This window comes from Neomonachus schauinslandi, chromosome 9 (genome assembly GCF_002201575.2).
Source record: "Neomonachus schauinslandi chromosome 9, ASM220157v2, whole genome shotgun sequence".
In the NCBI taxonomy this organism is placed as follows: domain Eukaryota; kingdom Metazoa; phylum Chordata; class Mammalia; order Carnivora; family Phocidae; genus Neomonachus; species Neomonachus schauinslandi.
The window spans coordinates 100,815,622-100,843,448 of NC_058411.1; the positions used below are offsets into that span (position 1 = coordinate 100,815,622).

A 27,827-nucleotide genomic window follows, 5' to 3' on the forward strand; every position below is an offset into this window, starting at 1 on the left:
CAATTCCCCAGTACAATTCTCTGACTTAAACAGATTACAAAATGAGCAAATTACTCCAGTTAAGAGGGTATGTCAAAGCAAAATAAAAAAGACACAAAATGACATGTTATGCAAAATCAATACTAACCCAATATGGTTGTAACATTGAGCCCATGTGGTGACTAAAGGGTACTAAGACCAAAAAATGATTAAAGTCTTAATGCTAAATTGAGAATTTGGGAAAAAGCAAGATCACAAGAGAATGTGTTTATAAAAAAGTAACAAAGACCTAATACAAAACATATCCCTCTCATGTCTATAAAGAGAAAAAAAAAGCAGCTTCATTACATGGCTTTAAAGGTCTCCTAAATCTGAGAGTTCCTAACTATATATTTCTCATTAAAAAAAAAAAGATTCTAACTTACCATCTTCGACCATTGGTATGAAGTGGTAAATTAGGCTTATATTTCCTGTAAGGGGCATTTCTAACCATATAATCCACTGATTCCAAAAGGTCAATCATGCTTAAGTACTATTAAAACAAAAATACAGTTATATTTATTATTTGCACACATGGATAAACACCAAATTTTATTATATTTTCAGTCTAGTAAAACTCTAACTTCCGTGAACAATGAATATCATGGTTGCCTGTTAATATTATATTTCATCAAATTTAAGACGCCATCAATTACAAGTTGTAACATAATTTTTAAGTTCTACTACAAAAAGAAAAAATGCTGCCAAATAAACTGTCATACCATCAATAGTAATATACATCCTATTTTCAAATATGTTACAGTGTGCAATAAATGAACATCTTAGAAACAACAAAATACACTATCTGTAACTAGTGACTGGAACATGGTTGTTCCTAAAACTACATAGTTTCCTCTGGACCATCATTTCAACATTGCCTATCTATGAGCTGATTTGCAAACTCCTCCAGAAAATCATTACATAACTAAAGCAAGATAAAGCTATTTAATTGCCCATCTTACCATCAGTATAACTCTGCACGTACCTGGTAAATAGCTCAAACTGAGGGAAACACACACACAGGACTGTAGATAAGATAAAGAAAGGGGCAAATCTAGCTTCTTCCCTTTGGTTTTTCTTAATGCACTTCTACCTAATGGTTACCATGTGGCTTTTCACCACTTAAAATATGGGTAGTCTGAACTTAAATGTATTTTAAGTTTAAAATATACCCCAGGTTTCAAAGACTTAGGAAAAAGAAAAGGAGGTAAAATATCTTAACACTTTTTTACACTGATTACATACTGAAATGATAATATTTTGGGAACGTTAGCTTACATAAAATGTCATTTGATTAATTAATTTCATCTTTTCTTTTTACTTTGCTAATGTAGCTACTAGAAAATTTTAAATTACATATACAACCGGCATTATAGTAGTCCCCCCTTATCCGCAGGGAATATGTTCTAAGACCCCCAGTGGATGCCTGAAACCATGGATAGTACTGAACCCTACATATGATATGTTTTTCCTATACATATATACTGATGATAAAGCTTAATTTATAAACTAGGCACAGTAAGAGATTAACAACAATAACTAGTAATAAAATAGAACTATTCTAACAATATACTGTAATAAAAGTTATGTGAATGTGGTGTGTTTCTCTCTCAAAATATCCTATTGTACTGCACTCACCCTTCTTCTTGTGATAAAATGCCTAATAGCGAAATGAAGTGAGGTGAATGATGTAGGCACTGTGACATAGTGTTAGGCCACTAATGACCTTCTGACCATACATCAGAAGGAAGATCATTTGCTTCCAGACCACAGTTGACCCATGTAACCAAAACCAAGGAAAAGGAAACCATCAAGAAGGGGAACTACTGTATATTTTTATTGGACTGCACTGAGCTAAAAGCTCATTTAGCTAAATCCCTTGTCCTCCTTTTACTTCCAGTTCTCCAGGTCTGTTATCCAAACTCTCGGCTCAAAATGAGAAACAAATGGTGAAGGAAAAAAGCTGCCAACATAGTTGGTCTAAAAATTAAGTAGATAATATTTAATATAAAAGTCTTTATTAAAATCTGAGGAAGAAAAAAACACATTAAAATCTTCCATCAATTGGGAATTAAATGGAAATAATGTCATTTGCTATAATTTGGTAAGATTCTCCACCAATAAGGAAAAGACCAGATAAAATGAAGGAAATTATTTCTTAAATTTGGTATTTATTTTCTTAAAAAATATATACATATACATATACATATATATAGAGAGAAATAGAAGTATAAAAAGAACCACTAGAGCACTGGAGAAGGAATAATCACAAAGGACAAAAGCAGCTGAGATTCAAAGCTAATCAAAGCTAGAAATTACCACCTGCATCTTACCTGAGGTTTGGTCAATTCAATGGCAATATTCTGTACTTCTATGTTCCAATCAAGTTTGGGTGTTTTGAGCTCTGTTTCCGCATAAGGATTCATGTAGAGCTTTGCAGAAGCTGATATTGGCTGGAAAACTTATATCACATGGGAAGACATAAGATATGTTTATATGCCCTTACATATGAACAACTGCAAATAATTATGAGAACACTGTTACTCTGAAAGTATAGAAAAATAATCAAAAATGTGCAAAAACTGTAAAAAATCACTACCAAAAAATATTCAAGCATCTACTTATTTGCATAATACCAATTGCAAGTTAAAGTGGAATCTCCAAGGAGGAAATTGGGAGTCCTATGCCTCTAGGTAAAAATGTACAAAAGTAACAGACAATCTACCCTTAGTTATTCAGTCTGTGTAAAATTAGGCTTCTCTTCCTTACTACATTTAATGATTTTATTATTCATTAAAAATATTAACACATGGTAGGAAACAAAATTTGATTAATCTGTCTTATTTAATCACTGGCAGAGCTTAGGAACAGAATCACAAATTAAATTCTTATTACCAAGAAAAAAATGCTTACTTCACAATTTTCAAAATGATCTTTACATATATAATCTTAGAATCAAGTCAGAAAATAATCTTGAAGTTAAGAACTAGCATGAAAAGGTGTTATTAGGGAAGGTGACAGACAGGGAAAAGTAATATAATAAATTTCACTGTGAATAGCATTAAAATTAGATAAATTGTGATATCTTACATTATTTACAATTGCATAAGATTGTATAAAAATTTTAACTTAGAGGTTTTTATAAGTGGAGGATACCACTTATAAATGAAGTTGTAGATTTTTCTGAACTAGTTCTTTCACAAATGAAAATAAACACTTTCATCTGAAAACATCATCACTAAAGAGATGTACGAACATAAAGAGAAAGTGCCAACTCTTATATAATGGCAGTCAGCTATAAAAGAATATGAAGAAAACAACAGTGAACCAGAGTAATATGGAATATGGAAGAAGATGGGCATGAAAGCTGAAGATAAACATAAAGGGGTATACTCAATTAAAAAAAATAGCCTCTTTGGAATGAAACTAAAATGAAGAAAACAGATGGCATAAATAAATAGTCTGCTTTGTTAGCAGTCTATTTAAAAATAAGTAAAGATGAGGATGCCAAATATTAGAAAAGCCACTCGGAAAAATCTCTAGAGTGGTTGCTTTGTCATAACACCGTAATAGTGACGTGGCAAGGTTGACGTGGATACCAAGATCTCAGAGATTTAGTTATTAAACAAAGAAAAGAAAACCTAATTCCTAAAACAAAGGAGATAACAAGAAGGAAACATGAAGGCCAAGGGTGTTTAGCTGTTAGGAGTAAACTACAGTCCTCCTGCTCTCTTCTCTCTTATTCTCCCGTGGTGTATGTGTCATAATCTATTCCTAAGCAATTTGTTATAAGCCAAATATGCTGCATTATAAAACTAAAATATAAAATTCTTTCTATTTGTCAAAGTAACTTTACCAGAAAAAGTATATTAAGACAGAGTATTTAATCCTATGCTTCCTATTACATGAAATAAAACTTTTACCCCTACTTACTATATTGATGATTTGCAGGTATATTGTTACTTGTAAGAATTCCACTTTTCAGCTGATCCTAAACAAAAATTTGAAGATGAGAATGAAAAAAAATGCACACATATTCAGCTACACACATGGTTCTTAAATCAATATCTTTATTCTCTTCTTTGTAATTAGTAGTCCATAAGAAAAATACAGTGAGAATTACTTATGGATATATTTCTTTAGAATATAGAAGTAGATCATTTTTAAAAATTCTAAAAATATCTAAAAATATGATACATTGTGTTCCCCTCTGACTAAAAACAAAAACGGCCACTTGGGTGGCTCAGTTGGTTAAGTGGCCAACTCTTGATTTTGGCTCAGGTAATGAATCTTGGGGTCAGGCTCTGGGCTCAGCGGGAAGTCTGCTTTCAGGATTCTCTCTCCCTCTGGCCCTCCCCCACTCACTTGTGTGAGCTCTCTTGCCCCCTCTCTCAAATACATAAGTAAATCTTTAAAAATAAAAAACAACTAAACATCCATGAATTGGGATCTCAAACACTTTCTAGACAAAGGCAAATTATTTGTTACAATATCTTTCTGGGCAGTAAGAGAGAGAACCTTGGAATTAATTCAAGTTCAGAAAATTCAACTCTTCTTCCTTTTTCCTCTAAGTTAAATAAAAATGACTAAGACTAACTTAGCACACTGAAGTTTTCAATTAACCTTTCACTGTTGAGGAAATCATCATCACAAATGCATAAAACATTTGCTAAGGTCAACTATACTTCAATTTAAAAGAAAATTTGCTAAGGATGTATTCTTTAGATCTGAAAAGTATCCTCTTTCTTTACAATACTTTTTAAGTAATCATTCTTATATGAACATTTTTTTTTTAAATAAAAAGGAGTGGCGAGGCGCCTGGGTGGCTCAGTCGTTAAGCATCTGCCTTCGGCTCAGGTCATGATCCCAGGGTCCTGGGATCGAGCCTCGCATCGGGCTCCCTGCTTGGTGGGAAGCCTGCTTCTCCCTCTCCCACTCCCCTTGCTCGTGTTCCCTCTCTTGCTGTCTCTCTCTCTGTGTCAAAATAAATAAATAAAATCTTGAAAAAAAAATAAATAAATACATGCATACATACATAAAAAGGAGTAGATTCCAAAAACTGTTTCACAATTCTGATTTGGTTAAATACAACTTAAACAAAAGACTATACCTTGTCCTCATTAAAGACCTCTTAAGTTAAAAAAATTTAGGGAGTGGAGTTAGCTCTTCCAGGTATAAACTGAAATTACCAAGATCTGTTCCTTTGATCCCTGGTAAGACATGTTGCAGTCTACATTCCAGTAGGCACTAAGACTATCAAGTCGTATAAGCTATAAAAGAAAAATGAAAGAGGTCAAGCAACTAACACATGAAAATTATGAATCAGTATTAAAAGATTATTCTCATGTTCACCCTAGACTTATCCAATTGCCATTTTGAACTTTTAAAGGAAAAAAATAAAGCAAAAATGGGGAAAATACACACATGTTATTCATAGACTTCATTAATCTTAGCATTTGGTAAATTGTGTTTCCAGCAACACTATTTCCACGGAGATTCATTCATTCAATTATCAAATATTAATTGAGAATTTACTCTTTAACAGACTTGTACATGTTTTGCTGAATAAGAAAGACATGATTCCTCCAGTGGATATGAATGACTGTTTAGAAGGAGGGGTGAAGGGAGGGGATTCTAGAACAGCAAGGTGGGGAAAGCAACATAGTAGACACCCCTCTTGAAAATTCACAATGTTTATTAGCATATTTAAAGTATTGTGAAGTCCTGTGGTTTAAAACAAAATGAAACACACAGTTTAACTATGTATGGCTTAGTATTTTAGTCAGTAATCTTGACCAGAGAATATTTTTTCTACAAAGCTAGTATCTCAATTACCTAATGCTCCATAAAATACAATTTGGGAAATATTAGTTTTATCTGATTTCTTTTGCTAGGTGAAGAACCTAAACCTCAGAAAAGGTAAGTGATTACAGAAGGTCACACAGTAAGTAGCAAAGCCAAAACTAGACCTTACAATTTTAACTCATACTCCAATGGCACATTGGGCTCCATCAAGGTTTCAAAAAACTACATTAAGTGTTTGCACCTAGAAAAATAACAAGAATTTCTTAATCCAGTCTAATACCTTGTATATAATTTTTTCTGCTTCATTTAATATGCATGGAGTCCAGTGTTCATTTGCAGTCTAAAAGAAAAAAATAACTGTGAAACAAAGTATATATATCATAAAACAGTACTCTAATATTTATAAACTGTAACAAAATAACTTAGATAAAAGAAAAGACATCTAGCTAACCATGGCTACTGTGAGCTGTTTCCTTACATATCTATAGGACAAACTCAAAGAAACCGTGAAAATAGAATTGAGGAGGTTCTAATTTAACTGAGTTCATTCATCCAGAAAATAACTGCTGATCTACTTTGTGTCTGTGTGGAAGGAATTGGGTATGAATAAAAAGAAAGAGAGCTAGCCTATAAGATAGTGAAGGTCCACATTCTTCTAAAAAGTCAAATAAATAATTATTGCAAAGAAAACCACAAGAATATGGAAATAACAGCATGACCATGTTTCTAGAAAGTCAGCATGATCAACAGTGTCAAATCAGATAAACTAAAATTAGTTTATTGAGCAGCCAGGACGTTACTAATGGACTTGTTAAAAATTTCAGAGAAGTAGCAGAGTAACAGAGGTGGGGAAACAAAGATAGTAAAGGTAGAGAATTCTCTCAAAAAGTTGAGTTAGAAAGAAAAGATAGAGAAGGCAGCAGTTAGATGGGGCCTAGGTAGAGTGGGAGAAGGTTCAGGAGGGCCTTTTTAATTTTGTTGTGAAAGACAGACTTGAATGTGTTTAAATTTAGCTTACAGGAAGGAGTGGGAGGAGGGAAAAGTGGGAGGGAAGGGAGTTGAGGATGTAGGAAAGAGAAGGAAAGTGATGGAAAGAAAGAATGAAGGGAGGAAAAGAGGCAGAGAGAAAGGGAGGAAAAAAGGCTCCCAGGACATGGGGAGGATGGGATCCAGATCAGAGGTGGGAAGATTACCCTAGATATAAGAGTTGGATTTTAATTGGAAAGATGTAAAAAAGGAATGCTATGGATACAGAAAGAGGTAAGTCTGGGGTTATTGTTGTTATTATAGTCAATGTAGTAGCTGAAGCAGGAAATAACTAAGCCACAATGTGCCAAATGCTTTACACAAACTATCTCATTTAATCAATGCAAAAATTCTAAAATAAAGGTACTATTTTACCAGTGAAAGAATGAAGGTTAGACAGAAGATCACCATGGTAACCAGTATAATAATATGTTACAGGTGCTATAATAAAATATAATGGGGAGCATAAAAGAAAGAATGATAAATTCTAAGAGGAAAGTGAAAAAGGAATGAGAAAGACAAAGTAATATCTAACATAAAAATTAAAACCTGAACAGAATCACCAGGGAGACAAAGGGAAGAAAGTAACACAGGCTAAGAAAACAGTATGAAGAGTCTGAGAAAAGATACAGAGAATCAAACAACAATACACACTGAGGAAACTACACATCATTCTTATAAATAATTAGGATGCCTCTATGAGAGGTATATAACTATTTTGTAATTTTTTATTTTGTTGGCTGGAAACTCAACATAAAATATTGTGCTCATTTATGACTAATATTGTTAGTCTGGTTTTTCTGGAGCAATTATCTCTAGTCTCTGTTATTGTATTATTTCTTTTTTATCAAAAGCCACTTAAAATTCATTTTGGAAAGAAGCAGAGGATAAACAGTATAATAAACACTAGCTTCCTTGACTCCCTTAACTTTGTTTCTCCAGGGTTTTTGTTTTTTTTTCCCAATGTTTCTTCTTTGGTCTTCAATCTGATGGATATCTCTACTTATCTGTATGGAAATATCATTCTGAAGGCCTCTATGTAACCATGTCCTTTTTCTGTTCCTCTGGAATTCCACTTCTCTTTCATTTCTCTTCCTCTTCTTTCCCTACTAAGGCCCTCTCCATACAACTATCATTAAGACAAACACGTACCCAGCATGATTTACTGTTCACTGTCCTTAACTTCAAAATGTTTTTCCTACCACTTAGTTGTCCACAGAAAATAGAGGGGAAAATGTCCAACCTAAATATACACACTATCCTTAAAGATCTTTAGGAGAAAAACCAAACTATATAATAAAATATATAACCAAAATAAATGACCTTATATACATCTCAATGTAATACATACACACACACGTACATATACACATTTACAATCTATTTGGAAATTCTATCTGCCTATACCAAGAATGAGAACATGATCTATAAAAATTTACCTTTCCCTATTTTCCCACATGTTTAAGATACAGCTTTTCGTTCTTTAAAAACATTTGGTATTGGCATTTTGATATTTCTTAAGTTCAAAGACAAAGCAAAATAATTAGAGAATGTAATAACGGCATCACTATAAATTCTAAATTTCTAGAAAAACTATAAAAAAATTGTACATAAAAATAAAATAGCTATTTGTATTGATAGCTGATTTTAGGCAATTCACCCTGTGACTTGGAAATATTTTACAGGTTTCACAAAAATTGTAAATAAGGCCAACATTACCAACAGACTAAGTTCTCCCAGTGTGACACCAAATGAAAGAGGCTGCTGTGGATCAGTGACCTAGCAAAAAAGAAAAGGTGACATTAAAATACACTGATGGTGAGAGTAAATTCATGTTCCACTCTGTACAATGGGCAACACAGGGCAATCAGTATACAAGTCACACAACCCAAATGGATTTGTGGAAAAAAAAAGAGGAGAAAAGGGGAATAACAAGGCTAGGATTAGCCATATTTTGTAGGCAGGACACTGAAATGACACTTTCCCAGTAGAACTCTTTTCTTATGAAATGAACTCGTTTCTCACTAACAAGATTCTTTTTAAATAGAGAAAAAGAAACAGTTTTCTTTATGTCTATCATTAAAGATGTTCTTCCTAGATAAATAAAACTGTTAGTCACAGATAACACTGTAACTAAATTACTTTTCAAACATTTACAATTTTCACACTTAGAAATGTGAACTGTCTCTTTAAGTCTTTAATACCCTTAACTTTCAAAAATACTTTGTTAGGAAATGCCCAAGATGCTTAACATTTAATATCCTCAGTCTCTTAACCTACAAAACTTTTGTTCTATTCCTGATCTTCAATTCATAAGTTATATTGATACACCAGGGTTACACTGTACCACAATGTGTACAATGTCATTGTTTTAGACATCATAAGGATGTCCAAGTCTTACAGAATTTTTTTGGACCATGACAGAAACCAGGGAAACTCAAGAGAGAGGGAAAAAACATAATGTTCTAAATCATCCAGAGTATAGTTACATAGACTCCAGAGCATAGTCACATAGACCCTTGTCAAATATAGGAAAAAATGCATGTTCTGGAATAATTGAAAAAGCACAAATAGCATTGTGAGCTCAGTTTTTAATATCCTCCTTTATTCTCACACTCAACTTTTTTATACCTATAGACAACTAGCTCAAGATAACTTGCACCTATTTCAGAAGGAAATTTAGTAACACACAACCTCACTTGCTAAGGCACTACCCACAAACTATTACTATCATTCAATGAACATCTTCGTGATAAATTATTACACTTTCCCCATCCCCCACTTCCTAAACTTTATTTTTCATTATCCTACATACAATAATTAAGGTAATCACATTGAAAAAGGAATGATACAAGAAAGATCCCTCTGCACTTTTTAATTCTTTCCTTTTAGATTATTTTAATATATTTTGTCAATGATACCAACTTAATTGAGGTACTTAGCCCATTCCTGAGCCTCTCTGTATTTTTTTATTAAAGAGAGAGAAATGATGTACCTTTCTAATTGTACTTGCTCAGTAAAAAGCTTAGTTTAAGTTCAAACTGAGGTACTCATTCATCAATATGCCATTAGTTTTAAGAATAATTCTTTCACTTCCATGATGTGTTGAGTTGATTTATTTTGCTAAGTCTGTTTAAACAAGGGCATTGATGAGTTAGGTTTTTGACATTTATTTGTTGACAAAGTTCAGTTTAACAACTACATAAAACCAAAAGGTAAAGTCAATATAAGATGGAGATAGTATATCTTAAAAAACTACAAATATGTCTCACTGAAATTTAAGTTCTATGAGGAACTTATCAGGAAAAGAAAATAAATTCTATGTATGTCAGTATGGCTTTAATTAAATCCAAATTTTAGAAGAGATAGAATATTTCCATCATCTTAGGTAAATGAAAAAAATTCAAGGTTATTTTACATATTTTTCAAACTTTAAAACAAAGCAATGTATATTTAGTTTAGCTAAAATTAATCAGCAGTTTTTCAATCAACTAACGTTAAACTCTGGTTATAAGTGAAGTGTGGTTTCTAAATACACTTTTGCACATGTATGTAAGCCGTACATGTTCAATCCAAGCTGAAGGAATGTAAAGAGAATGAGACTAGCGGTCTACTGACCTGGAGTTTAGTCCCCTCTCTACCAACTACCATTGTAATTGACTGTTTCCATCACCACTTGGAACTCATATTTTTGTCAGTATAGTTCCTTAAAGTTATAATAGTATACATCTTATAACATTAAAATTCAAAATAAATAATAGAGGACAACTGGAAAATCTGTCATATTACCTTTAGACAGGAACATATGGTGGTTTTACATTTATATATAAATGCCTGGCGAAAAAGGTGTAACACAGGAAAGAAGATACGGTAGTGTACTCATCAGAAAACAATAACAACAACAATAAAAAACAACCTTGGATTTAAAATCTAGTACAGGTAACTCAGATCTAGACAAATCAATACTATTATCATAAAATACACATTTAATTACTAACTTTAAATAAATTGAAATTACTTACATCATCTTCATATTTAATGTGAATGTCTGTGATTTTTACTTGTACATTTTTAATTACTTGGGTTGCCAACTTTTCCAAAAACGTATCCTTTTTGGCTTCTTTTGGTTTATCTATAAAAAAAAGAGAAAAATACAAGGTCAAGAGTTGAAATTCTCACATACTTCATAATCAAATGACCAAAGGATAGCTAAGGCACTACTCAATAGAAAGGACAGCCTATTCTGGTGTCCTTGTTTTATTTTAGATTTATTTTATTTTAATATGCATTCCCAATTTAAAACTTACTTTTGAAGTTACATTGTATATAACATTCATTTTACCTTTGGAGACAGAAATCAAGTGGTGATGTGTATAAATAACACATGGCATAAAAACTACTTTTACCTACCTTTCGAGCGATCAAGACCTTTAAAAGGTTTCTTAAAATGTTTTTTGTGCTTTTTACGTTTACGTCCTTCTCAGTGGAAGCATTTTAGTGAGAAAAGGATAAAATTCAAGTTAGCAGACTAGAGGACAGAAAAGAAAACAAGAGAATTCTTCCTGACAGCAAATTTTGGTACAATTCACTTTACTTTATTCTAAACTGACCTCTGCTATTTCAATACAAACAGAAATTCACAAACCTTCTTTAGAATAACCTCCTTTAATCTAGCAAATAAGTTGACAAATCCAATTATACAAAAATTGGGCAAAATATCCATATGCAAAGCCCTTTATAATATTTATGACTTTTCACAATACAAAGTTTAATTTTAATTTCAATGTTATCAAAATATTGGAAATGTAATAATGACAGAATATAAAACTTTCAGGGAAAGGTTTTCATAAGTATATGGTAGGGACAAAGGAACACAAATGAAGTGAATGGGCAAGTTGCTGACAGATGACTTCCTCTGGATGATACACCTCACACGCAAAATCCTTTAATGAGTTAAGGATACAAAGAACACCAAAAGGGTAAAAAATGTACACTGAACTGTACTGGAAATTGGCTTAATAATTAATTCCTTTAAAACCTCATCCTCTTTTATTTGGCACTACCTCACTTTCATGGCATTAAACAATACCCAAGTTACAAACCTTTACATTTAACTTCCTACTAGACGTCATCTCTAGCCTGCACACCAGGTGGTCTCTGTATGGTTTCCCCTGCCTCCAGTCTCCACTCTACCTCCTACTAAACATCCTTCTGTAGTGCCACCAGACTGATACTTTCTAAAATACCATTCACAGCCTGTTAATCCCCTGCTTGAAATTCTTTTAAAGGCTCTCTGCAGCCTGGCAGATAAAATGAAAAAGTGTTTGCATGACACAAAGGTCTTTTCATGACCTAACCCCTAACTCCCTGTACTGTTCTATCTCCTCTACTCATCCTTGCACTGGACACTTCAGAAACACTATCCGTAATTTCCACAACAAGCCAAACTTTCTAATGGCTAAGGCTTCTCTCTCTCTATATATATATAGATCATTCTCTGAACTTCAGCTGCCTTCCCTGAAGTTCTTCACCAGGCAAATTCCCAGGAGGCTCCCAAATCTCAGGTCTGCAAGGGCCTGTCGGAAGCTTTCTTCAACTATTTCAAGCAGCTCCAGGGCCATCTACCTCTGCACTTTATATAGACTTCCACTAAGCAGTGATTATACTGAAATTGAAATGTCTGTACAACTGTCTTGTCACCAGGCAGGAGGCTTCATTAGGACAAGAATTATCCAGTATCTGGGCACAAAGCACATGATATGCATCTGTTCAAATGAATAAAAAAATCCACATCTGAACATTATAATAAAATATATAAGTTCAGTTCATGTTATATATATAGTATTTGATAGAATATACATAAAATCTGGCTTGAAATTTCAAAATTGTTCTCCCTTGATATTTTAAAGCAAATTGTCCTGCCACTATAAAAACTAAGAACCAAATCCTGGATTTCAACAATAAAACCCTGAGTTTCAAGAAGAAAATATTTAATAAATACATAAAGAATCTGGACTTTGCTATTACCAGTATTTCTTGCCATAATGATGGTCTTTTTCATTCATAAACATTTAGAGAAAGACTGAGTTTTCAAAGAAATATCACTTGAAAAGAAACAAGAAAGCCAGAGTAGCCCTGAAAACCATCCCAGTTGGCTAGAACATCTTTCAGAAACAGGTTCAGCTGCCTGGGTTTAGACTGTACCATAACTCACTCTTCTTACCTGACCACCTATTATCTTTCTGGCTTCACAACTGTTTTAGCCCCTTGTTCCATCTTTGATCTCAATGTTACATGTACCATGTTTTAAAACTCTCCAAATAGTTTCAAAATCTAATCTGACTGCCACACAGTTCTTTAGAGAAAGTTTCTATTTAACCTGATGAATACTAAATTTATGATTCTGTATCACTCTCTAAATTAGTCCTCAAATATTTTGGTCTCATGACACCTTTAACACACTTACTTGAGAACCCTAAAAAGTTTTTTATTAGGGTGGGTTACAATTATTGATATTTACCATATTGGAAATCAAAATGGAGAAATTTTAAAAATATTTATTAATTCATATTTTTAAAAACATTATGTAAAAAAATAAAATAAAAAACATGTGATAGCACTGATAACACATATTTATGAAAATAACCATATTTTCCAAACAAAGGGTTGTAGTAAAAAGAGTAGCATTGTTTTACATTCTTACAAATCTCTTTAATGTCTGGCTTGGCAAAAGACAGCTAGATTCACCTATCTCCTTCTGCCTTTGGTCTGTTGAAATGTTGTTTAGATTGAAGCACATGAAGAAAATCTGACTTAACTACAGATATGTAATAAAAAAGGGAAGAACATCCTCATGGTCTTTTCATGTAATTATGGATACTACACCCAAACTCAACAAGTGGTAATTTCTTAAAGGTTAGTTGCATTTTGGAATCTGAAACTCTATCAATAATTTTTTCATATGAATTAAAATCAATTGGCCTACCTTACATTTTAAGGACCTTTGACACATACCTGATTTTTTATCATGCATTGGTAATATGGAAATATCCCTTCATTGAATTATGCAGATCTTCTCAATGTTGAGTGATTTCATTATTTAATATCAAAAATCACATTTGTATCACCACTAATCTCATCATAAAAGTCTTTAAGTACTGGGAAGCTGCCAAGCTCCAGGTGGCAAATAAAAGTTTTCCAAAATTCTAATTTTTGCTCAAAAGCTAAAAAATCTTATCACTGCCAACAAACATCATCAGTTGTTTTTTCTTGAAGTTGTTTTGCTGAAGTATCTACCAAACACCCAAATCTGAATAATAGTCTGTCAGTCACTCTTCATGTAAAATGGTTTTCCAGGAAAAAAAAAAAAAAAAGCAACTAGTTCAGCTGACAATTCAAATAATGCACAGGTATTTTTCCTTGAGACAATTATCCTACTTAAGTGCTTAATACCTATTTCCTCCTTTGTCACACGAAATATTAAAGACATACTCAAGAGCTTAAGTTTATTAAAATTAAATTTTTCCTATTCCATCAAGAATATTCTTAAGTAAAATTGGTGCTCTTTTTCTTTTGTTTCATCTTATTTTTTACTGTGAGTACACTGAACAATGCAATGGCTGGCTGCCAGTAACGTTCGGTGCCACTGCCCTGATTCATGCTAAGGCAGCCACAACTTTACCCAACGTTGCCTATGCACCAGCAGCTCCAGCGGCGGCACAGTGAAAAATAACGTTATTCTTTTAGCATTATTATGAAAATAGTTTTGACGTTTTGAGAGACATGCTCTGGAAAAATTTTTTAAATGACACCAAATAAGGAAAAATTTTTTAAATGACACCAAATGACACCAAATACACATTCAGCAAGTGAAAAGATGAAATGATCTGAGTCTACATTAAGTCCTAGCCAAATGAATCAAGATATCATCAACAAAATTAACTGTTCTCATTTCAGAATCACCAAATTCTAGGCCCAGATTTTTATCCAGGTTAATGCAGTGTTTTTAAAGAAATAAACTCTGAATTAATTAGGTTTTCCTTTATAGTGACCACTGTCTGTTTGGGGTTTTTTTTGGGGGGGGGGGTTGTTTGTTTTTACCACCAATGTTACCCAGTGATTTTTGTTATGACTTGAATGGGCCACTGGAATTCATTTGTACCTTGGAGGCAGATTCCTCCCAGGAATATCGGAAAATACTGCCCTAGCAGACTGCAGAAAGCTGGTCTAATTATAACAAAATTAAACACTGAGCCATGAGTATTTCCAGACTATCTTTTATATTAAATAATAACTGTAAGACAAATTAACATAGTTACACTTGCTAAAGGGGCAGATTTTATTAAAAGAGAAACGTCTTTCAGGGTAATTTCACTCATTGCTGTGAAATTTGCCATGCAAATTCTTCTTCCATTTGTCAAATGAACCTAAATATTAAAGAAGCTTCTAGCTGTAGAAGTAATTCTAACATAATGCTTATTGTTTACATTTCTAGTACAGACCCCACTTGCCACTTAATCAAAACAAATTTTAAGTGTGACTAAGTTAATATAATAAACTCCTATAAAGTTATAGAAAATATAATCAAATACATCAAATCATTTTATATAATATCAGAATTATTATTATTTTAATGTACTTGTATGTATTAAATTCCCTACCACATAAAAAATTCCTATTATAAATCCTAAAGCAGTCAGCCTTCAAATCTGCCTTTTGTGACGCCTCAAATTTCAATATGCTGTATAAGACAATAGTCTACATGTGCCTCTGGAGCTCCTACAGAGATAAAGCAAATCAGGAAGGATATGAAGAACCCCAGAGGAACACTTCTTATCAAGGCTCTAAATAAAGTCTCACTCACTAAAAAACGTTCCATTTTATTGCTTTTTACAAGTGTGAAAACCACTGCTATAGAGAGGAATTGACTAACTGAGAAACTACTACACTACAGAACCAAAGTCAGAAAGACAGTCTAGATTTGAAAGTTATCTATATATCAAACTGTAAGCTTCACAAGGGCAGTAGATCATATTTGCTTCACCCCATGAATATTCAGCATCCAGCACAGTGCTTTCCACAAGAAGACACTAAATATTATAGTGAATGAACAAATGGCTACAGAAGGTTGGGAAACAGAAATGATGGTAAAAGAGAAAAACATGAATTACATTTCCATATTTTCTAAAAAAAAAAAAAAATGACATCAAATGGGCTCCACTAAAAGCTCAAGAGTAGATAGGAATATAATTTTTATATAGCTAAATATAATGAACCATGCATACCCACCAGGCTTGACGTCCTTGTAAACAAAGCTTTCCAAGCCATATATGAACTCCCCTGAATGTGCGCCTGCATCCACATGGCAGCAATAACCAGAATGCAAAGCATTTAAGAGACACCTTAATTTCACAGGTAAAACATGTCTAAACTTAATTCAAAGACTTAGAAATCACGTAACAGACAAGTAAAATGTGGCGACACCAGAACAATCTATTTCTAAGGAACTATTTCCATTAGTTCAACATACAAACTTTATTATCATAATATTATAACAAAATTTTCTAATAATTAAAATTATAACAATTAATAATTTCAAATTAAGCAAGGCAGACAAATATCAATTATGGCTAATGTCTCAACAAATTATTTGAAATTTTCAAAAAGAGCAAAAGTCTGCTATTTTGGTTCCCTTTCTGCCCACTGTTTTGCCCATTTGCAGAATGAAATATTGCTGTGATATTTACACTAACTTCAGAGTTAGCTTTAGTCTGATCTGTTCCCTTTAGATACACTTTCTGAATCCTTTCTTATCCATTCTTGTTAGTAATGGCTACATAGCACTCTCCTCCATTTCCCTCCTCACATACCGCCCAGACACGAAGGCAAGTTTAACCTTCCGAAAACACAGCTTTGACGACATCACTCCTGGATTTTTAAAGAAAAAGGAAAACTTACTACTGACTCTCTCACTGGTTACAGATGAAAGTCCACTATAACACAAAACTAAAAATATAGGATCTAGATAGAGCCAGAGTAGGTTCAAATTATAGCTCTATCATTTTCTAGCTGTGTGACTTAGGACAAGTTATTTAACTTGCAGCTTTCTCAACTGTAAAATGGGAACAATAATAGCCTTATATCATAGAATTATGACTATTAAATGAGTCAATATATCTGAAGCATTTTGAAGAGTGACTGACAAATAATAAATGCTCAATAAATGTTAGCTGCTATTATTGTCATACGATCACCATTATCACCATCATGGCATTCAAATCTCTTAAAATTGACCTAAACTCAGCTTTTCAACCTACATCTAATTACATTCCATCAAACTCCCAAATTCTTAGCTATTCCCTGTACCTGTTCTATACTTCCTTCTCTTTACTGTCCCCTCTACCTAGAAGACCCTCTCTCCTTTTCTGAAAACTCATCTTTTAGACATAGCTGAAATATCTATCTTCATAGTGTCTGTCCTGATCTCTTTGGCTTAATGTGGTATGTTCACTCTCTTACCATTCTTATGTGTACCACTTTGATGAGACTCAACACTTTGTCCTGTTTAAGATTGATTATGCACATTTCTTTTTTTTTTTTTTAAAGATTTTATTTATTTGAGAGAGAGAGAATGAGAGACAGAGAGCACGAGAGGGAAGAGGGCAGAGGGAGAAGCAGACCCCCCACTGAGCAGGGAGCCCGACGTGGGACTCGATCCTGGGACTCCAGGATCATGACCTGAGCCGAAGGCAGTCGCTTAACCAACTGAGCCACCCAGGCGCCCGATTATGCACATTTCTTATTTCTCCTCTAAAATGTAAGGTTTTTGACAGCAGGATTCACAGGTTTTCTGATTTTTAGGTTTCCAACAATGTGTTGAGCAGATTGGCATCAGACTTCTCAAAAGTACCTGGAAACTAAACAATACTGCCTTCAAAATTCTAATTTTAAACCTAGCATTCTATCTCCAGCCAAATAAAACAAGTGCTTAAGTAAACAAAGACTTTCAGACTTGAAAGGATTTTAACAATTATATCCAATGTATCCTTTCTTCAAAGCTACTAGATAACGCTTTAGCAAAGCAAAGTAACAAAGAACAAAAGGCAAAGGACCCAGAAAACAATGAATTTAACACAGAAGAGGGATGAAGACCAATCCTAGGATGACAACCGTTCAGCCGGACTGAAAAAACAACCATTTCAATGGTCGATCTCCAAGAGAAAAATGGGTCCAGGGAGGGGACCAATAGGTGGATAGGGGCAATTGGAAAGTAACACTGATAGTCATATAACAGATTTCACATAGCAAGGGAAAAGAATTAAAGGTAAATTTACACAGAAAACAAAGCAAATGAAAAAGAAGCATTTACAAATTCAAGAAAAACAAAAGGTTGCATAAGAGAGGAAATATAATCTAGTACATTTGACCTATACAGTGAACAATTACACTGTCATAGTAATGTAAATTTTGACTAGTAATTGGCCAAAAATTATGAAATAACCATATTATGAGGAGAGAGAGGGGAATTTAGAGTGAAAGGAGATGGTAAGAGAAGTAAACTCCTTGACTACCATAACAGGAAATCCTAGATAATACCTTACATTAATAGATTAGATAATGACAAAACATTAATATATCTAAAACCATGGTTCCCTTTAAGGAATGGGTCTAAAGGTAAAGAAGAGTGGAACAGGAGACTGGCATGTTTCATCAGAAGTCTTTTTGGCAAAGCTATTTGATTTTAAAGTGTGTGTATATATCACTTAGATAAATACAGAATATATAGGATTTGGGAATCTTTGGCCTCACTAGGAATTTCCTCTTTCCCTTTACTTTATAATAGCCTTTCCAGGAAAATAAACTCACTACAATAAGATAAAAGAAGAAAAACATCAAGAAGTTTATTTTTACAGTTGAGCAAACTGTTTAGAAATGAACTCATTTATATTTCAATTTTATTTTTTCCCACATGATTGTGGGCAGCACTGTATTTTACCAAATGAAACAAATTAAGTAAAAATACTTTTTTAAAGCAGATTAGCATGATGATTTTGTTTTCAATTTTATCATCTGCTGCTTGGGGCTGAATCACTTTCTCTCCTTCTCTGAGTCTCTATACATGTGCCATGGTACCTTTGTGCTTTTAAAACCAAGAAATAATTGGGAAAAAAATAATCCTCAAAAATAAAAGTATGTATTAAGTAATAATTATTAATAATGATGAAATGCAGGGCATCTATGACCAGGGTGTCTTTTATCATTCATACAAATAATAATACATGAAAATGTGACTGATATTCATAGAAACTAGAAAAATAATTATATGCAGTCAAGATAATTAAATTTACTGCAATTAAAAAAAACAATATCAACATATATCCCAATTATCCCATATATCCCAATTCATTTCTTTTATTTTTTTAAGATATTATTTTTAAGTAATCTCTACGTCCAACATGGGGCTTGAATCCACAACCGCAAGATCAAGAGTCACATGTTCTACCAATTGAGCCAGTCAGGCACCCAGAATTCATCTCTTTTATACTCAAAACATTTTTCTGAAAAATCTAAGATAATAATGTTAAAACTGAGTATCACTTTCTGAATTTTAGTTCTATCCCAGCAAAACCTAAATTTTATCATCCACGAAGCTACAATGTAATTATTATATAAGCCTAATAGTCCTAGTTACACAAACTTAGTGCCACAGATGTTCAGCCCTTATAAATATATCAAGTCATCCATAACAGCCTCTCTGCCAGGCCTAAACATATAAATTGCCTAAGCATTAAAGACCCAGGAGTCAAAATTTCATAGGTACTCAATATAAAACGTATAGCATGTTATCATTTGCCAATTAAGCTGTAAACTACTAGAACAGGAGAGACTATACATGCTTTTTCTTACAGTTCACTGTTAACACAAAAATATTTTTAAATAATCACAGTTATTTCCATCCAAAAATTAAAAAAAAGAGGAATTTGGGGTTTGTTTCTGAAAAGGAAAAATATAACTTAATTTTGTATATACATAATAAATTATATGTGTATAATTATGCTATATTATATATATATTATGATACATTTTATTGTATGTATCCATTTATCTAAATATATGTCAATATGCCTACTGATGAATATGTATCATTAAATACAGTGTGTTGGGGTGCCTGGGTAGCTCAGTCGTTAAGCATCTGCCTTCGGCTCAGGTCATGATCCCAGGGTCCTGGGATTGAGCCCCACATCGGGCTCCCTGCTCCATGGGGGGCCTGCTTCTCCTTCTGCCACTCCCCCTGCTTGTGTTCCTGTTCTCACTCTCTCTCTCTCTCTGTTAACAAATAAATAAAATCTTTAAAAAATAAATAAATAAATACAGTGGGTTAAAAAATATACTTAATCTGACCTGTATCAAGAAAGAAATGAAATTCTAGTGCTCTCCAAGTCTTTCTCCTCATTTTATGGTACTATTTCCACATATACTAATTAACAAAAAGTGAATAAAAGTAAATAATCACACTGAATTGTCATAAAACAAAACCATTTTCATCTTGCTTTATTTAGCACACAAAAGTAATAGAAAAAAGAATACTGTTTTCATAAAAATAGAGATTCTTAAACTGCATATCTCAATATTTTGAGCTATGATTTTAAAAGAATATTCTTTCTTTCGAACTACAACTTATGGAGGCTTATGAAAGCATCCTCTCTACAGTGCATTAAATATATCTAAAATTTAGCTATATGTAAGTTTATCTAAAACATAAACATATTGTATCGCTTCTTGGTCTTTTGGCTAAGATCATGTGTAAAACATAAACATATTGTACCTTTCTCCGCTGCTTTTTGGAGGGCTTCTTCAATTCGGGATAGCTCTTTCTGTTTAGTATCTTGCAAGGATTTTTCTTCTTTTTCAGCATCATATTTAATACCTAAAAATATATAGTTAGCTCACACACTAGGAAATGCAATTATTAAATAAAGAAGAAAAGTTCAACCTCATGATGATTGTGTATTTATACTGTTAAGTCTTGTAAGCCATTTTTTTTTTGTAACTCAAAAGAGCTGCATTCTTTAAATTAGTTTTACAAAAAGTTTAAACATAAATAAATGATTCCTATTTACTTACAAAGCTTTTATCAAAACAGGAGGGAAAGAAAAGAATTAAAGTGAGAGAGGAAGAAAGGAAAAACGTTAAGAGGGGGAGAGAGTGAGTAGAAAGGTGAAAGGGAGAAACAGAAGGAAGGCAGAAAATATAACAGATAATTTCCAGTTATTTTGTCTGAAGGGTAAAATTTTGAGTAACTATAAAAAATATGTAACATCCAGTACTAGCTGGTATCAATATAGATTAATAAAAAGACTTTCAGAAAGTAATTTAAGAATATGTATCAACAATCAGAAAATATATATTTCCTTTTTATCCAGAAATCTCATTTTTGAAAATGTATCCTAAGGAAATAACACAAAAGAACAAAAAAAGATATCTATAAGAATGAGGTGTTTATAATGTTCAATCTAAGAGTCCAAAAGAGTAGGCAGCTCACAATGAAATATCATACAGCCTTTCAAAATTACCACTATCACATATCAAAAATATATACATTAAGTAAAAAAACAGATCCATATAATGTGACAAATGCTGTATCAAATCAAATATGTATATAGTAAAAAATGGAAAGCAAAATATAAAAATAAAAATTTTGTTTGCTTTATGGTTGGGAAAACAAGTAATTCTTCCCTAAAATATCCAAACTTTTCTTAACATTATATTGTTCTTATAACTGAAAAAACAGTTATAACAAAATATATTGCCTAAATAAACACTACTGCTTTACATACAACATTCATTAAAAATTAAAACACTTTTGTTTATGATGAAAAAAAATTACCTATTTCACACATTTTGAATGCACATCACTCAAAATCAGAAGCAACAAAATAGAGAAAAAAAAATTTCTGGACTTTAAATCTGTAGATTAGCACATCAGTACTTTTTAAAAACTTACTTCATTTCATTCTCCAAAAGTAAATTATTTAATGCATCTCAAACTTAAAATGAAGACTTAGTTGCAAAATAATTATTCACAGAGAAGAGAATAAATTTAACGAACGGTTGGAATTATTCTTTCCAACAACATAAAAATATTTTATGTACAATTGTGGCAATATATATGTGTATATAGGTAAAAAGTATGTATATTTGTGCATATATGCATATGATTAGTTTATCTAAAGTATCTTCTATTTTATTAAACATATTAAAATATTTAACCAAGGTAACAACTTAATTTCACTATGCTGTTGCTGAATGGTTATAACCTAAAACAACATACTTGCTCCAGGGACAACGAGCAGGTATAGTCCCTCTAGGGTTGCAATAACTGCTTCTCCATAAAGGTTCTTCCAAGGAATCTTCAAAGTTAATTTATCTAAAAAAACATAATTTCAACCTTTAATTCTTATTTGGGCTGCTCCAGAAGATACACACTTCCCACTTTCCATTTAGAGAAAAAGTATAACAAAACCCTTCACACATGGTATGTATTATCACTCAGAAAAAAATGAAAAAACTCCCAACACTGAAGTTTGCAAAGATCTCTTCCATATTAATTACTATTAGAAGTAACTATTCATACTGTGCTTTATATTTTTCCAACTTTCTGATATCATTTCATTTGATATTCCCAACATATATAATGATATAAGCTATCATTTCGATTTTGAAAATGGGAAACTTATTTCCAGAGAACTTAAATAAATTACGTACGTCTACCTAAGTCATCAGTGTGGATGCCAGAGTGACTCAACTATTTATATCACCAGAATCACTGGCACCTTTAAATAAAAATGCCCGAAGTTCAAAGAACTGTTTAACAGCATAATATGCAGAAGAGGAAATAAAATAACGCAATGTAAGGGAGCATATTTTGATTCACCTGCATGGCTTATGTAGGTAAACTAGTTTTACCTGGGAATCTATTCCCAGGGTTAAAATCGCCAATTATTTCTCCATTTAAATTTTACTTTTCTTCTGTTTATAAACCTGTTGAGTTTCCAAAATAGCTTCCATGTCAGGGGAGTCTAGAGGTAATGCCATTTCTAAGTCTAATGACTTTATAGTGAGAACCACCTATATTTATAACAGATACTGTTACATATGTAGCTAACTCATAAACTCCTAAAAAGTTGATTTGAGGGGTGCCTGGGGCTCAGTCGGTTGAGCATCTAATTCTTGATTTCCACTCAGGTCATGATCTCAGAGTCCTGAGATCAAGCTCTGCAATAGGCTCCACGCTGGGCATGGAGTCTGCTCAAGATTCTTTCTCCCCTACCCCCTTTTACCCCTCCCCCTGCTCACATGCACATTGTCTCTCTCTCTCTCAAATAATAAAATCTTAAAAAAAAAAAAAAAGTTGATTTGATTGCCTTTATGGTATGAGACTGAAAAAGTTGGAAATGCCCCTTTAACTGTAGCATACCAAAAAAGGGAGTGTCTGTCCCTTATACCTTTTCTTCTCTCCATTTACCCTAACTCATTATCCTCCCATCCTTCATTATCCTGAATTCCACTGGAATTAAGTTAGTTATATCGCTGCTTCCCATTTATAGAATAGGAAATTTTTTAATCTTTAAGTAAAAGGATAACCAAGGAACACCCACAAATATGTCTAGCTCTTAGAAAACCAAAACTTTCTTGAGCTTACTTAGCCACACTGACTTTACAGGTTAGGTGTAATATCTTAACCTAAGAGAAATTTAACCAATATAAATGTTCCATAAACCAAAAAAGGGATAAATATTTTTTAAACAATATGCTTTTCATCCTTATATGTAAAGGGTCAGTGAGTAACCCTGAAGGGAGTCACTAAATTCTTATAATACTTTAAAAGAAAAAAGAACAAATTCTGAAACATTAGCAAACCTCTTCTAAAATATAAACCTAGTTCTAATAACATAATGAATAATGTAAAAGTTCTTTAGTTAAATATAACTCATCCAGTACCCTAGAAACGCAATTTTAATACTATGTCCTAAAATTGGATCTAACTTCTCTGAAGACAAACATATATTCATCCTTGCCTCTCCCACAGCTACCTAGGTAGTCTCACACATAACAATGTATGCATAAATATCTCAAAGGTAAAAGGATGAATGAATGGCTTTAGCTTTACTCTAGGATTTCAATTAAGCATGCAGGACCACAATACTTCTAGATATCACCACAGCTAAATATTACCACTTCACACAGCACAAGGCTCTGTATAACAGACAAACGAAAAAGATAATGCATGCCCTAGTGATGCTTTCAATCTAAGGGAGTGTCTCCTGTTTCAAGAGACAGAAACATAAAAACGTTACTTTATATTAAAAGGAACACATATAGGGATATAAAGTAGACTCAAACAGAAGTTTTCAAGTAATCACTAAGAGATGCTAGAAGAATGAAAGACAACGTCTTCCTTGAATACAAAATAAATGAAGCAGGAAAGCCACGTGGGGAAGTAGCAGGGTGATGGAAGTGGAAGGAATGATGGTGGCATAAGTGAAAATTCTAAAGTAACAGCAAATTGTGTAGGGCTGTAAATTAAATTTTAAAAAAGTAAAAATCAGGTAATATGGAGCAGCTAAGAGGACTTCACGGGTTAACATTCTATTAAAAAATTTCTTCAAAAAAGATGAAGGTTTAGCTATGGATGATCTTAGTGTAAGAGTTTAGCTGCAAAGACTTTCTACTTACCAAGACATATCCTCTATACCACGCTGCTGCATAATATAGCAAGTGAAATGACTGAACAAAACATGAGGGAAATAAGCTACACTTAAATTTTATTCACCAGAGCTTTGCAAATTAAATTATACCTCTTTCACATATAAAGAAGAAGCATACAGAATTTAGATATCAATTTTGAAAATCAAGATATATTTTGTGTAGTAAAACCAAAGCCTAAAATGTATCATTGCAGTTCAAACATCCTTCCATTTTAGAGGGTAATTTTCTACCCTTTCATCAGAAAGTTTGAAGTATTTATGTATGACATACAATATATATTAGGCCCAGAGCTCCAAAAGCTCTAACCAACATAAGCCAAAACCTCTCACATTTTTGTTCAAGCTAAAAAATCTTTTAGATTACATAACACCGGAAAAATAAAAAACTAAAAGGATTAGAATAACTCAAGGGAAGAGTACTTACCAATCTGGCCAGCTTTGACTTTAAAAGGAACATCCAACTCACTCTTCGAAAGAAAGAAAAAAATTTAAAAGACATCTTAAATTATTAAGCTCCCCCAAAATCACCTTTATATCATCATTTAAATACACAATCATCTCGAAGGAAAAACATGAAACAAATTTTCTGTATCTGAGTAACTCAGGACATCCTGAAAAAAAAAAAGAGTTTCTATTGACTTAAATTTGACTTTGAGGAAAGAATTCACAAGAGAAACAAAACTATAACTAGGAACGATAGGAAAAGAGTTTGTAGCTAAAGAAAGTAATTGGATAAACTGGATATTGTTTTAATAAACCAAACCAAGACAGATGGAAATGCCATGAACTTTTAAAATAATGATAGACACTGCTTATCTAAAATACTAGAATAGGAAAAGGAAGAGTCCTTTCACAAAAATTAGTTGAAAGCAGTAACTGAACAACTATTTTCACTCAAATAAAACATTTGGTAAATAAACAAAAGAATCTTAAAAGGAAAGGGAGAGTCTCCACTTATTATTTACCAAATTAGCATTTACTTTGGATTAAGTTACTACTGACAGGTACCAATCATTAATAAAAAATAAACTTTCACTTATTTGGATTCCAAACCACTAGAAAGTACAAATAACTTTTTTATTCACAGAGTACTAAACAATAATTGATATTCACAATGATCACTTGAGTCTTTAGAATTATTAAAAATTAAACCAGTCAGAATAGCCTTTTTGTTAGATGTACCTTAGTACACACTAATACTATCAACGTGGTGACTGAAATATAGTACTTTAGGTAACAATTAACTAAAATAATCAATTTACCCAATCATCTGATCACTCAAGCATTCTAGGTGAACAGGAATTAAACAGAATACTGATCTTTTTGTAGACCAAAAAACAAAATTCCTCTCTAGTAGTAAGAGACTAGCTCTATATGCAAGGTGGCAGCAGCAAGTTGGGGTAGGGAGGGATGCATTCAAGGGCATTCATATAATACTTTATGTTATGCAAGATACAAACTCTAAACTATACACTTCTAAAAGTTTGGGCTCGTGCTCACTTTGATCCTCATGAAATAATTTTTCACAAAAAATAAATGTAAAGAACCCATATTCAACGTAAAACCTCACCAATCTAATTTAGTCAGGGAAAGGAGGCTAGAGTTTGAATTAATGGAGAATATTAATTACAAAATAATTTATTATATTTAACTATAACCCAAATTCAAACTAGGCTAACACAGAGTTCAATCTGTCTCTTAAGTATGTTAGATATATATCCTCTCACCGTAATTCTATTTATACTTCTTTCCTTCTAAAATATTTTCCTAAAAAGGGAAAAAATAACCTTTACTCCAATCTCCAGCAAAAGAGTCTTAAGTTCTAAATTTTGGGGTAAAATTTAAAAAGTTGTAGCATCCTATATAAATAAAGGAAGGGAAAGAAAATTTAAATATTTTGAGTGCCCACTACTTGCCAGGCTCTACTTTTAATCTTATTCAAGCCACAAAAGCACAGACATACTATATTATCTTGTATTATTAACTCCAATTTAAAAACGATTAAACTGATGCTCACAGAAACTAAGAAACGTGCCAAAAGTCACACAGCTGGTAAAAGGGCAGAGCTAGCACTGAAACCCAGGTCTGCCTCACTCCAAGATCCATGCCCTTTCCACCATGCCTGCCAAGTTGTTTTTAGTAGAACAAAATCAGTTGTTACTCCTCGTGACAAAGTTCTATTCCGAGGATCTTCCATATCCAAAACTGGCTTCCCTGAGACCAATCATGTGAGCACTTTGGGTATAAGACTCTCCTTAATTACACAGTTCATCATCATGTAGAAATCCAACCAGAAGTCAATGCTAGGATTATAAAACATACTGTAGTTTGTTAGAAATCTGACCTATTAATTAAAGAATAAACTCATTCTGAGGCACCTGCATGGCTCAGTGGGTTAAGAGTCTGACTCTTGATTTTGGCTCAGGTCATGGTCTCAGGGTTCTGAGACTGAGCCTTGCATCAGGCTCCATGCTCAGCACACAGCCTGCTTGGGATTCACCTTCTCCCTCTACCTCTGCTCCCCCCACTCCTCACATGTGTACGCTCTTGCTCACTTTCTCTCTAAAATAAATAAATAAAATCTAAAAAAAAAAAAAAAAGAATAAACTCATTCTTAAGTGACTTCATAAAATCAAATTTAAGTCCAATAGGCTAAAGCCTAACAGGGAGGGAGGGGAAGTAGGGGATGGAGCACGAGAATCCAAAAAAATCTACTTGACCTGTTAATATCACCATAATATTATAAGGCTGGACTGTCAAGGTATTTCCAAAAATATAATTATTCATTTGATAAATTGTTAAAATCAAATTCTTATTTACCAAAAAAATATGTAAAGATAATTCTGGAGAAAATTATTTAAAGTAAGACAAATGTCTACTACAAAGCTATTCGGTCAAATTAAGTCAAGGAAAAACATTCCACTTTCCAAGAAATACCATTTTGATCAACAGGGGGAAAAAAATCTAAATTTTTAATCTCAGATTTTCCTATAGCAAACAGTTCAACAAGTAATCCTTCTCTGAGTAACTGAATCACTTTATCTGGTACCTGATACCAGATACCAAGCAACCAAGAATTTCTGAGAGCTTACCAAATTAACTGAGTAATCAACATAGTTTGAAAACTTACCAGAGCATTTTCTTTTATCTGTAGGTTATCTAAAGCCACATTACCTTTAAAAAAAAAAAAGGAGGAAAAATATGAAGTTA

At 32.8% G+C, this 27,827-nt stretch overlaps 1 protein-coding gene across 1 annotated transcript in view; it reads right to left on the reverse strand.

The window, feature by feature from the left end:
• Positions 1-27,827, reverse strand: part of VPS13C (vacuolar protein sorting 13 homolog C) — a 176,373-nt gene that overhangs the window by 138,525 nt on the left and 10,021 nt on the right. Inside the window, 13 exon segments of the mRNA XM_044918118.1 lie at positions 405-511; positions 2,352-2,479; positions 3,952-4,009; positions 5,208-5,288; positions 6,104-6,163; positions 8,569-8,628; positions 10,872-10,981; positions 11,260-11,325; positions 16,138-16,200; positions 20,675-20,776; positions 22,181-22,276; positions 25,042-25,084; positions 27,748-27,791. Coding sequence (XP_044774053.1) covers positions 405-511; positions 2,352-2,479; positions 3,952-4,009; positions 5,208-5,288; positions 6,104-6,163; positions 8,569-8,628; positions 10,872-10,981; positions 11,260-11,325; positions 16,138-16,200; positions 20,675-20,776; positions 22,181-22,276; positions 25,042-25,084; positions 27,748-27,791 — 1,018 coding nt within the window.